A 12932-nucleotide genomic window follows, 5' to 3' on the forward strand; every position below is an offset into this window, starting at 1 on the left:
ACTTACGTATTTTTCATTATGCAGAGCAATGTGATTTTTTTTTTTTCCACAGTTTCTTACTTAGTAGACTAAATATTTCTGTGCTGCTACTGTCATCTTGGGCCAGACCCTAATTTGTGTTATACAACAGTAAGCCAGAGTATCTTTAGATGGCTATATAAGTTGACTATATGTAGTGAGTGAGGGCAGTTAAAGTAGCACACAAAGGAGGAAAGAGCCTGTCCTGTACCTAGAAGTTGTAAATCCTTCATCCTTTCTTCTACTGAAGCTTAAGAAAAGAAAAAGCATTTTAGCCCAAACTACCTTGTAGGTTTCCTGCACGGAGGCAGAGAGACAGGTAGGGAAGGAGGGGGACAAGAAAAGGGTTTCCATCCCCTTTTGGAAAGGGCAGGACAAACCATGATCATGACTGTGAGTTTGTTTGTATAATTGTATTTGCGGAGATCTGCCTGAGGTGCAGGTTCTCTCAGATCTTTCTTCGCTGAAACCTGCAAACCAACTGCGTGCCAATGAGCCTGTTTGCTGGTGTGGAGCTTATAGCCTTGTCCTCCTGTCCATTGCTTCGTGAGTTGTGTTGGGCAGGGGAGAATGGTGGGGAGTCTATGAAGCATGCATTTGCCCCAGGAGTGGCTACAAAGTCAAATAAAACTGTAGGATGAAAGGAGGTTATGGGTGCTGCTTAGGGCAGCTTTTGGTCATTAGTATACATTAATTCATAGTACCTCAAGTTGTGCTGTAAGCTTTGTAAAGAATTCCCTTCCCAGGACAGTTTATGCTAAAACTGAAAAGCTAACACAACAAATGAGATCGAAAAATTTTGGGGTGGAGGCAAGGATTTGCTGTGCTTAATGACATAAATACATTACTATAAATCAGTTTAAGATAAGAGCTGCTTTTTTGTTCTATTGAACTTCAATATTAAATAATTGTATTATTAGTTTTATGAGCTTTATAAATGGAGTATGTTCTCAGGTGAGACTTCAAGGAGCAGGCAGGTTTTTTTCTTATGTCAAGATAAGAAAGGTGAAAAATATAGCATGATATCTCTAGTAAGACTGTTAAAAGGGTGTCAAATGCTCTTCCAGAGTCAAGATACCCTTCAGAGATGATATACTTCTACATTTAATACACTTGGTTTGTCTGCAAGTTATTGATTAGGTGGGTAAGGAAGGTTTTATTTGTATTTAAGGTTATAGTTTTATATACTCTGCTGTAATTTTATTTTAAGATTTTTCTGGGATCGGTGATTAGATAATAAGAACAGGTTTCTCATGTCTGAATTTTAATTATAAATTACAATAAATTACTAATTGTATGTATTTTAAAAAAAAACCACATAAAGAGCATAGTAAGTATTATGTCTACTTTCAGATTAATTGTTACTCTTATGCCAAACCTTGTATTTTACGTAATTGGTATTAGAATTCAGTTCTTTGGTTTCTGGGTTGCTACTAATAAATCTATAGGAAAGTGGTTCTGTGCAGGAGCATTAGCTGAAAAATGTAAATATACTGATAGAAATCAAATTATAAATTCTAATGAAGGTTGGACAGTCAGATTAGAAATAAGTTATTAAATAAAAGATTAAATTAATATTTATTGAACCTGACTTTAGGTTGTTCTACTAATGTATAAAAATTTTTTTAACAATAAGGTTTGAAATCATGGGAGAAGAGGAAATTGCCTTCAAAATGATTCGCACAAATGTTTCTCATGTAGTTGGTCAGCTGGATGACATACGAAAAAATCCCAGGTATCCTGTTTCTTGATTTGTATGAAGTTTTATGGTGGTTTTAATTTTCTGCTTCACCTGTTTGTGTGTTGGAAAAAAAATAACTTATTGAAATGTATTTTTACACTGTGTGTTACAGGGCAAGATCAATTTTAACTAAAAGTACTTATTTTTTCTATTTAACTGAAGTTAGGTGACTGATTTCTCTGTTATGCTAACATCTGCTGTGTTATTAATTTCTGTTACATTTTTAGATGTCTAAAACCTTTGAAAACTTACAAACTTCAGCTATTTTTGAGGCTTTAATTTTTGCCATTCTAGAGAGCATACAGTTTATATTGCAGACAGTTTTATTTTAGAGGAAGAGCATTTTGATCTGCTTTATGTAGCAATTTTAAAATAAAATTTAGGCGTGGATTATTTTGTAGCAAAATCAGTGTTGCATATCCATTATGCTTTCATGCTCTGTTACAACATGGCAAGAGGTTTGTTTTTTAAATATTTGGTGAGAAACAATCCAAAGCTGGAAGGTAGTCCTCTGTTTCTCCGCGCTGCAGTGGTGAAAGTTTTAGATACCCAAATCTGAGAGTAGGCTCTGTAGTGTTGAATTAGGCTCTTGAAATGACTGTGAGAAAAATGGAGAAAATAAATGTCCTGGAATACATTTCACAGCAACCACCTTGTAAAGAAAGCAAAGGATGCTGTATTTGAGACTCAAGTCTGAATCCGCTTCACAGAAGCGTTTAACTGTAGTCCTGAGCCCATTGCATAAAATTAGTGTTCAACAAGACATGGTGAGATAATTTAATAGCCAGCTGTCTTGGAAGTGAGACAGTGTCTCCACCTGACTCCTTCCTTCCTCTCAGTTGCACACTCTTATCTTGCATCTTACTTCTGTCTTCAGAAAACTAGAGAGTTCTCTGCCAATTTAATGAGCTTGTCCTCAAGGAGTGACCTGACAAATGTCAAAAACCAGAGCAAGGAGGAAGGTAGGACCAGATACCTCAGGCCAGGGAAAGTGAAACCTTTAGCAGGTCTCAGCCAACTATTGGGTAATCTCAGCTGCCTGTAAAGCTACACCATTATTTGCATTTGTAGATAAAGAGCAGATTTTAACTTGCTTCTTCCACTGTACTACTTGCTAGGCCATTCATTCAGAAAAGGCAATACTGGTCTTGGGACATTTTGCAGCTGAAGGTGGTTTGTGTCTATTGCTCCTCCTTACAAGAGTGCCTTCTGGCCCCATAACTTCTGCATTACAGTTCTCACAATGACCTGGTTCAAAAGAAAAGTGGGCAGTGCCCTAACTCATCCTGCCACTTCCCCTTCCTCCTCCATTTCTTTGTATCTTCTGGCCAGGACTACTACTTGAAATGTAGGTGTGAATTCAAGCCTTCTGTTAGGCCCAAGGAGGGCATGTAACATGAGTTTCATACCTTCAGTGTTCAAGTTCGTGCTTGCAATCACTGGCTTCTTATTTTGAAGGGTGGTTGCTGATGTCAGACTTGATCCTGATGCTGTGTTGGTTGTGGTATGAGTATGCCTAATGGATTGAGGCCTTCTAGCAACTTAAAATGGAGCTGCCAGTTCTCTGGAGTGATTGCATCCTTAGATGAGGATGTGTTTGAGTAAGGGTGTCTAGTCTGTTGTCTCAGGAACCTCAGCAGGCAAGATGAGGCAGGTGAGCTGATCTGTCTTGAATCTTCCCTAATTTTCATATGATGCACTGGCACGCAGTCTCAGCCTGAGACTCCATATAGGCATACCCTTTTGTTTTTGTTTTTTTTCTCTGAAGGAACAATCATGTATTGTAGTCCCAGATTGTTGGCTGGTTTGTGAAGGGAGGTTGAGTCAATTGCTTGGGCTGTATTCCTGTGAAGTATAGTGCGGTACTGTGGTCATATCTTGTTAGCAAAGGAGAGCTGGCATGGCTATGTAGGCATGCTGTTTCCTTCTCTTTGCCATGTTTTCCCTGCATATAAAACAGCATAATAATTATACACATTGTCTAAAAACAGGTATTCCGTGCCTCTCTTGAGACAAACTAAAAGTATTGTTCACTTAGTGATTTGCCTAAAATGTTTGGTTTGTATCCTTAAGAAAAAGTAACCCTTAATCATCAAGGCATTAATTCTGGAATATCCAAAGGAATTTCAGATTTGGTTTCTTTTGGATGAATTAGAACAGTTTTTCCATTTGAAACAGGTTAATATCCTCATCACTCCCACTCACTGTGCTTTGGTTTGCTATGTGCAGCAACCTATCAGTATGTAAACTGCATCTCTTCTAAATGAACCTGAACAGGGATATACACTCCAGGAGTGCAGCTACTGCATTCCCTGGGCTAATGAGCTGCCAGTCCAAGGGACAAGGTCATGAATAGTCCAGAGTGAACTCCCAAAATGCTTATAGTATAGATATATGATTGCCATAACCAGCTGCTTTGCATAGTATTACTTGACAGCGTAGACATAGTCTGCTCATCTTTGAAGAGAGGAGGCATATTTTGTTCTTAGATGTAGCAATTTGAATGACTGTTTGTCCCCTACACATAATTGTCTAGAGCAAAGTTATCAATTACGCCAGATTCAGTACAGGCTGAGGAAAAGTGGTAATGCCTTGTGTAGGCCAATTCACGTACTCTAGAGTTCTGCTTATTTCCAGCTTCATGTAGGAAGTCTGAACTTTGCTCTTTGAAAGAGCACACCATGCTATAGAGGATACAGCTGACCAGAACTACTTATTTACAAAGGTTAGCAATTACAAGGCATATGTCACCAGATATGATTTCTCCCTCTGGGAAAATGTAAGGGTCTTGTATCTCACAATATAAATAAAGCACATAACCTTGCCCATATGTGGGAAAGGGAATTTTTGTTGTCAAGCACCAGGTCAGAGTGGCCAAGGGTACATAGCAGTCTAGCACACTAGCTGCTGCTTTAATTTCAGTAATTTGCAGTAACTTAGATAGTTGAGTGTTTCTTATATGAGAAACAACTCCCTGCAAGAGGCATTATTGGGAGCATGCTTATTTGTTCACAGTGATTTCCATATAAATCCTATCCAGGTTGTTGTTTGCATTTTGCTTGATTATACAAGTTCAGCTTTGGGTCTGTGATTCAAGTCACATCCTGCCCAATTTATATACTATTCTCAGTAACTCAAAGCCTGGGGACCAAGCTTTGCCTTCTTTCTTGTACATTCTTCTATAGGTTTTATGTTGACTTTCTCTGAAGAGAGCAGCATACACAGTACAATATTAATAATTTAGTATGTTTACCTCCTACAGTGGAGGTCACTTTGTTATTTAAGATATTTCACTCATGATAATTTATTTAAAACTATAAAACCCCTTGGCCAAATCATAATGCAGGCCTTCTAATCTGCTGTCTGTACCCAGTGGTGGGCTCTGGGATGATGCATACTAGTGCCCGTTAGATGGCAGCATTATATAAATAGAAGAGAAAGAAATGTGGCTTGTTATTGGATCCTCAGAGGTTTTGACTCGCTGTCAGCCTTGGTCCTCTTAGACTTAAAATCAAATTAATTTAAAATAATGCAACAACACGGAAACTGATCACCACTATCAAATGTATCAAAGTGGTTTCAAAAGGATACTGTATCAATTTTGTTTAAAAGGATTCTGTTTGTGTTCTTGGTTTGCCAAAACCTTTGCTATGTTATTAAAGGAAATATTCTAACAAAGACTTCTTGTTTTCTAGAAAATTTGTTTGCTTAAATGACAATATTGATCACAATCATAAGGATGCTCAGACAGTGAAAGCAGTGCTTAGGGATTTTTATGAATCAATGTTTCCCATACCTTCCCAATTTGAACTGCCAAGAGAATATCGGAATCGTTTCCTTCACATGCATGAACTCCAAGAATGGTATGTTACACAGGTTCTCTTCAATTTATTGTGGTGCGATACCATATAATTATAGAATATACTGGTAAAAGCCATTTATTTTCCCCCCAGTATTGTCGTTTAGGAGTTAACAGTGAAAATTATGTGAAAATATTTGAATGGACTAAAATTTGATGTTTGCAGGATTTGGGTCTTTCTGGTGCTCATAAAGTCATTAATATTTCATTGATTGGTCCTAACCTACTTCAAAGAAAAATATTATTTTTTAAAGTAATTCAGGACTTCTGGCTTTCTTTAAATGTGTTAAAAAAAAAAAAGCAGCCCAGAAACAAAAAAACATTGTTTGGAATGCCTGTTGCACAGGGGCAATATAAACTGTTATATTTCTCACTAAGTGATTTTTTTTTTATCTGTCAGACAGCAATAATCAGCTGGATAATCATCAGAAAAGATAGATGTGTGTCTCATTTTTACATAATGTGTGAAATTTTTATATGTGTTTACCTCTTGCCACTTTAATAACTTCAGAAATTGGGGTAGTTGATTTGAGAATACAAGCAAAAGTTTGGCAGGTACAGTGATAAAAATGAGACAAGATGACTATTACAGTAATTTCGTTGCAGATCAGCAAAGTATGAGAAATACCTGTTAGTAAGGAAAGAGAAAATATTAGAGAACTGTAGAAGGAATCGGAAGGATTGTAGGTGACAAGAATAGGCGTGGATTGTAGTGCTACAAGCCCTGCTGTAGCAGTGGCAGAGGGAGTGGAGGGCAAACCCATTTCAGCAGTTAGCTGTAGAAATTTGGGCTGGAGAAGTAGACACATTGTTGACTCCCTTTTTGAGGACATCCATCAAGACTTTGTTAGGTTCCAAAGAACACTTTATTTTGACTTGTTTGTAGCCAAAGCAGATTTCTACCAGGGTGGGTTAAAGCATGCTGAAGTGCTGGTGGAAATCTATGTTTATCAAAATGTTTTACAGAATCATAGGACAGCCCAGGTTGGAAGGGACCTCAAAAGATCATCTGGTACAACATTTTGTGGGAAAGGGAGCCTAGATGAGATTATCTAGCACCCTGTCCAGTTGTGTCTTGAAAAACTCCAGTGGTGGGGACTCTACCACGTTCCTGGGGAGGTTGTTCCAGTGAATGGTAGTTCTCACTGTAAAAATTTCTTATATTAAGATGAAACCTCTCCCAGTCCAACTTGTACCTGTTGCCTCTTGTCCTCTGCATGTGGCTCTTTGTGAAGAGAGAGCCTCTGTCCTCTTTCCAGCCACCCTTTAAGTACTGGAAAAAACTTACTTTGCCTGTTTCATGGAAAATCTTTAAAGTTTATATATTTGCATTTATAATATATGAAGCTGTTTTTCTGTTTCCTTCTTTCTTTGTGCAGGAGGGCATATAGAGACAAGCTCAAATTCTGGACCCATTGTGTTCTAGTAACGCTTATTGTATTTACAGTAATATCATTTTTTGCTGAACAGGTAAAATTAATAACTTTTTATCAATTCTATAACATTTAATAGATCGCTGTATCTTCAGGATAACATAAAATGGATTTCTTAAATAGGTTTTGACAAGTAGCTAGGATTTTTCTTTCATAAAGGAAGAAAAGATGGTACGTGACCAATGATTTAGTTGCTTCCATTTTTAAGTCATCAAGTTGAGATTCCTTGAAAAGAGAGCCCTATGGGGGAGAAGGAGAGTGGTGTTCCCTTTTCAGGCACTTTGACTGTCAAGTCCATCATAAGTGTGCTAAATTTGGATGTACAAAATCAGTAATTGTTTTTGAAAGTCTTGGTCTATTAACACACATATTGGTGAAAGTGCGAAGTAAGTTAACAGGAAGAAAATTGAAGTAATAGCAATACTCTAGTCTTGAAGAGGATCTCAAGGTATTTAGGGGCCCTGTCTAAATCTCATCCCTAAGTAATTGCAGTGACTCCTATTGAATTCAAAAGGTTTTGAATCAGACTCGAAGGAAAAAAACACCTCCACTTCTGCAAGCATAAGATGGATTTCTTGAACATGATTAATCCTGCTAAGCTTAGAGGGAGTCAATGGAACAAATCATATGGGTAATTCTTTGCAGGTTGGGGCCTTAAGTAACACTTTCCGTGGTCTGATGAAGAGAGTGTAATTCTTGAAAGGTTGGCTTTTGATTATTATTTTTTCCCCACCTGTAACTTTTGCATGAATCTTTCCCTTGATTTTTCAGCCTTTTGTATATATTTGAAAACTTGCCCTCCATTAGTTAACTTAGTTTTGGAAGGGGGTATTCAACTCAGTAGTACAGCTAGGTATATAAATAATGTTTTAAGATGCCAGCTTTGTGTTGATCTTTTAGAAACTGAATGTAGTCTGGTGTTACATTAATTTAAATACACAAATTAACTTCAAAATAATCAGAATATAGGCATACTGTATTTTTCACTTTCTGCCTGTATTCTGGTTATTGAGAAGTCCAGTGGAAACATGTATGCCTAATAGATGAAGTTGAGTAAATAACTGTGCAGTGGAAAAAAAAAAAAAAGGACAGTATTGACTATAAACATGGATGGTACAGATTTTATAGTTTCTAGGATGAAAGCCTGACCAGCTGTGTACCTCTAGCCCAGCAGAGAACTAAATACTGTATTTTTTTTCCTCCCTTCAGCTAATTGCACTTAAAAGAAAGATTTTTCCAAGGAGAAGGATCCAAAAGGAAGTTGGTCATGAACGAATCAAAGTGTAGAAGAGCTCTATTTTGGAGATCAGTCTACCTCAAGATGTGATAAGCATTTAAAATCTCTCATAAGTGTCTCTTATGGTTTAAGATTTAACTACGTTGACACAAAGAAAAAAAAATCATGCATCTACAGTTAGAATCTCTGCAGTACTCTTCATGATACACAAGCTGCTGGAGCTGTGACAAAGTAAAACAAAAAAAAAATAATTGCAGGAAACCTGTACATAGGCAGTTTTCAACAGATCTTACTTTACAGCTGCTAGTTCATGGCCATGTTATCCTTTTTTATAAAAAGGGTTACCTAAAGAAACGTAGCTGCATTTATTGCAGTGGATGTTGCCAACTAGATAAAATGTTGGAAGGCAAAGTTGTTTGGGATCAGCTTAACAGGTCCTTATGTTGCATTCCAAAACATTTTGCGAATCTGTGGTTGCTGCTTTTTTTAGCCCTACGGGAAAATTGAAAATTATGTAACTTGTAATTTAGATTTAGTATACATTTATTGATGTTGACATTCTTTAAAGCACAGTGTGACAATTCATCCCCCTATTTGTAGTATTTAATTGGGATTTGGAAGAAATGTATGCTAATAAAAAAAATATACATTAAAAGAACAACTAATGGTTATTTGAAAGATACTTTATATCTGGTGTATTATATTCCAAAGAATACAATGGTATTATTTCTTGACTTGATTACAGAGAGAGGGTTGTAATCAAATGAAAATGATCAAGGTATAGTATTTTAGAAGTATTGTAAATATAAAAGCAAAAGTGCCTCTCTATATGAATGGGTAACAAGTTGTTTTAATGTAGCAATGTATGGGAGCAGTGTTTCACTTCAGAAAACAGTATTTGTACTGACATATGAAGCTTTGGTGTTTTTAAATTTAAGAGGGTTTGGCCCTGTATTTTGCTGAGACATCAGAATAGTGCAGTTTTATGTAGGAATGGATACTGAATCTTTTCAAGCAGAAATTTTTGGTGGTGTATCTTCAGTTAGTTGTATTAGCACTATTCAAAAAAGCATTAATTTTTGTAATCAGATTATGTACAAAATGTATGTTCATCTGTATTGTAAGATACTTGTTTTGCTTTGAAATTAACTAAAATGTGATAAAAGTTTTGTCTGTTTCTGTTTTTAAAGTAAACCAAAACTCACCCATTTTGATAAATTGGCCATTAATGCGTATGAATCCTTATGTTAAAAGTTCTTATTTTCCCCTTAAACTTCCAACAGTAATAATTTAATATTAATTTGAAGCATGAATGGATTCTCAAAGTAGAATCAAACATTTGATCACTGTAAAAATGCAAGCACTTTAATTAAGGTTATATTTTATGCTAGCAATACATATTGTGCTGAAACATAGAATATAAGTAGTTTAAATCTAGCAGAAAATGAGACATTTCAAGAAATACATGAAAGCTTTGATAGCTTCTTACACTTCAAACTATTACTAGATAGATTCAAGTTTGACTAGGATCTGTTTGTTTATTTTTTTAAACTAATCTTTGGCATTCTAATCAAAATAGTTGGAGAAACTTGGTTGAAATCTTAAGTCAGTTTTTCTGCTGAAGTTACGTATAGTTTACGTAGGTAGCTCAGCTGTCACTGCAATTCACTTCTGTTTAAGCAGTTCTGAAGGTAAGTTCATGGCGTTTTAACTCCAGCAATAATAGCCAAGAGTTGTACCATAAACATGCTGAGAGGCATCCATTGAAAATCACTGCTGAAATTTGTGAGCACAGTACCTGAAAAGAAAGCAAGCAAGGGAGGCGAGATAAGATGCGAACAGTATTGTGGTGGCAACCAAGCACCCACACACCCAGCCACTCACTCCTGCCAGAAGGATGAGGGAGGGAATCGGACAAGTAGAAGCGCTACAGTACGGCCTTGCCAGCACCCTCCTGGTCACCAGCCTAAAATGCAGCACCACGGGGGCTGGAAAGTTAGCTTCACCCCAGCCAGACCCAGGGAAAACTTAAGCTTAGTGAAGGAAATACCGAGTAAAATTTCTCTAATGATTGCGGTTAATGAGAAGATTGAAAATTGAAATTGTGTTAGGATTATTTTTTTTTAAGCTATATTTTGTATTTGGTCCTCATAAGTAAAGAGTAAAATACCTCATTTGGTGAGGACAGAAAAGCCTGTAAGAACAGTAGAAAAATATGAAACATGTAGTTTGTAAAATTTACTTGACTGGGGAAATATTGCCTGTTTGCATTGACTTAAGGAAAAGTCCTCCCTCGGCACCATACCCTACCCTACATCTACCCTTAACAACCTATTTTGCAGACTTTTTGTTGTGTGAACGAGAATTTCAAGCTATTTCTATTTAAAAAATAAAAACGAATAAAGGTAGGTGAGGTTTAGACGAGTTTAATGCTGAACCTGGCCGACGTGCCCCCCCTAGACTGCAGGTACCGCTTCTGAGGGCCCCATGGCGGGGGTCATTGCGCATGCACCCCCTCCCCTTTGTGCGGGCCGCCCTCTTTCGCGCCTTTTCCTCTGGGGTGGGAGTTTCTGAGGCGGGACCGCGTCCTGTCATCCCTGACTGCCTCCCTCGCCCGGCACACGCGCGGGGGCGCCGAAGGGAGGGTGAGGGCTGCGAGAGGCTCTGGTGTGAGTCGGGGTGAGGCGTTTGAAACGGAGCCGTGTTCCCTCTCGTCTGCGGGAGGGTGTGAGGCGCCTTCTCTCCCTGCCGCTGGTGGGTCCCCACCGTGTGAGGCGACGGCGGCCGTGGTGGGCGCTGCCCGGGCGTGAGGCAGTGAGAGTGGAGAAGAGACCATCGCAGGGCGGAGGGGGAGGGATGAAAGGTGGTTGGGCGCAGAGAAAGCAACAGGGTTAGGACATCGCGGTGGCCCTCAGCCCTTGACACCCCAGTGGCTTCCCCTCGAAGCCTGTTGTGGCAGTGGTGTGGGCCCAACTTTCCCTTGCTGCTCTGAGGTAGAAACAGGTGGGCCCCCATTGTGAAAAGCCCCACGTTGGAGATTCACACAAATACAGGTTTATTCCACATCTTTTTGGGCAGGGTGAAAAAAGGAGGCAAGTTTCTGTGAAAAATCGTTGTTAAAGACACAGCTGTGGATTGAAGATACTTGAATCAGCTAAAACAGGTAGCTACACGGGATGGGTGAAGGCTGTATGGGTTCATGAGGTGGCGAGATTGTTTTGCAGTGTCTGGAGGGACTGGGGAGTTCTGCTTCATGTACCGATTTTCAGTACGAAGAAAGGTGCTTGTATGTGAGAGAAAATGTATGTAAATAAATTTCTGCTCATGCTTGCAGTTTATTTGGCAGCACAGCGACATGCACAGCCAGATGCCATACCAGTACTTTCCTCAAATGAACAGCCACAGTAGCTGAAAAGCAGAATAAGCCTTGAAAATTTTCTCTCATTTGAGGATAATTTTAATGCAAGAGCTTTTGATTTTCTAATTAATAATTTAAAGAGGTTTTGTTTGGTTTTTTTTAAAGAAACATGTAATGTCTAAAAATCTTCATGCCATACAGAAGCATCAACCACAGAAAAAGCTGGTTATTAAAAAGCAGTGTTCCTTACTTAGTAGCTTAGTGTGATCACGTTGTATATATCCATGTAATACGTGGTTAAAAACCCATTTTCATAGCTATGGACAACTAATTAAAAAAATAGAAATGCGAAGCTCAGGTGTGTGAGACAGCTGTTAATGTTGAGGGAACTTCACAGTCCTGGAAATTCAAAAGATCTTTACTGCAGTTCTCAGTTTCAGAGTGTGAAAATTTTCAGATCTATCTTTGTTCTGGCTTGTGGAAAACCTGTTGATATTTCTAGCTGTGTTGAATTGTGTCTAGAATGAGAAGTTTATCTACTGCTGAGTCACATCTTGCTCAGTTTGGAAAACAGGGTACTTACAGCTGATTATTTTCTGTATTCTTTCCATCTTCCAAGTAATCCTGTTATTTTTTGAAGGATTTTTAAAAGTGTATGTCATGTGACACCTTTAAATGCTTCATACCTCTTGCTATCAAACAAAGGTAACGAGATGAAATATTTCAGCAAGGACTCATAGCTTGCTATTTCCTGTTGTATATTTTTTCTATTGTCAATAAAGTGCTAAGGAAAAAAATTTATTTTGTCACTCATGCATTTAAGAATTACAACTATGCTCTTTTCCTTATAAATAGATATGTTACTCCTTAAATATTCATAAAAATACACAGAATATATAAAAATTAGTATTACTGAAGCAAAGAAATATTGTTTTTTTAAGAGGGCAGTGTATTTGTAAAACATTTACAAATACAGAAACTCATTAGTTACATTACAGAATGCAGAGACATGATAGCTAAAAATAAAGATGATTCAGAAAGTGAAAGTTGCCCATGATTTTTAAAAATGGCATATGTGTGTGTATATTTGTCTAGTGTGGGATGGCTTGTAGAATGAGACTGTTCTTTATGGTTTATCATTTCTGTATTTTGTAAAATAGAATATTGGCATAGCTTTTTGGGAATGCAGTACTGGATATGACAAAATCCATAATAAACATAATGGAAGTCGAGCAGGCAGGCACCTTAAGAATGTGCATAATTTAGTTTATTGTTTTTCAGCAGAA

General features: G+C 37.7%; 1 protein-coding gene across 1 annotated transcript in view; it reads left to right on the forward strand.

The window, feature by feature from the left end:
• Positions 1 to 9414, forward strand: part of GNPTAB (N-acetylglucosamine-1-phosphate transferase subunits alpha and beta) — a 48483-nt gene extending 39069 nt beyond the window's left edge. Inside the window, exons 18-21 of the mRNA XM_059816524.1 lie at positions 1655 to 1753; positions 5455 to 5622; positions 6998 to 7088; positions 8261 to 9414. Coding sequence (XP_059672507.1) covers positions 1655 to 1753; positions 5455 to 5622; positions 6998 to 7088; positions 8261 to 8338 — 436 coding nt within the window. The 3' untranslated portion in view covers positions 8339 to 9414. The remainder of the gene's footprint in view (positions 1 to 1654; positions 1754 to 5454; positions 5623 to 6997; positions 7089 to 8260) is intronic.
• The last annotated feature ends 3518 nt before the right edge of the window (positions 9415 to 12932 follow it).

The sequence above is a fragment of the Gavia stellata genome, chromosome 4, assembly GCF_030936135.1.
Source record: "Gavia stellata isolate bGavSte3 chromosome 4, bGavSte3.hap2, whole genome shotgun sequence".
Lineage (NCBI taxonomy): Eukaryota > Metazoa > Chordata > Aves > Gaviiformes > Gaviidae > Gavia > Gavia stellata.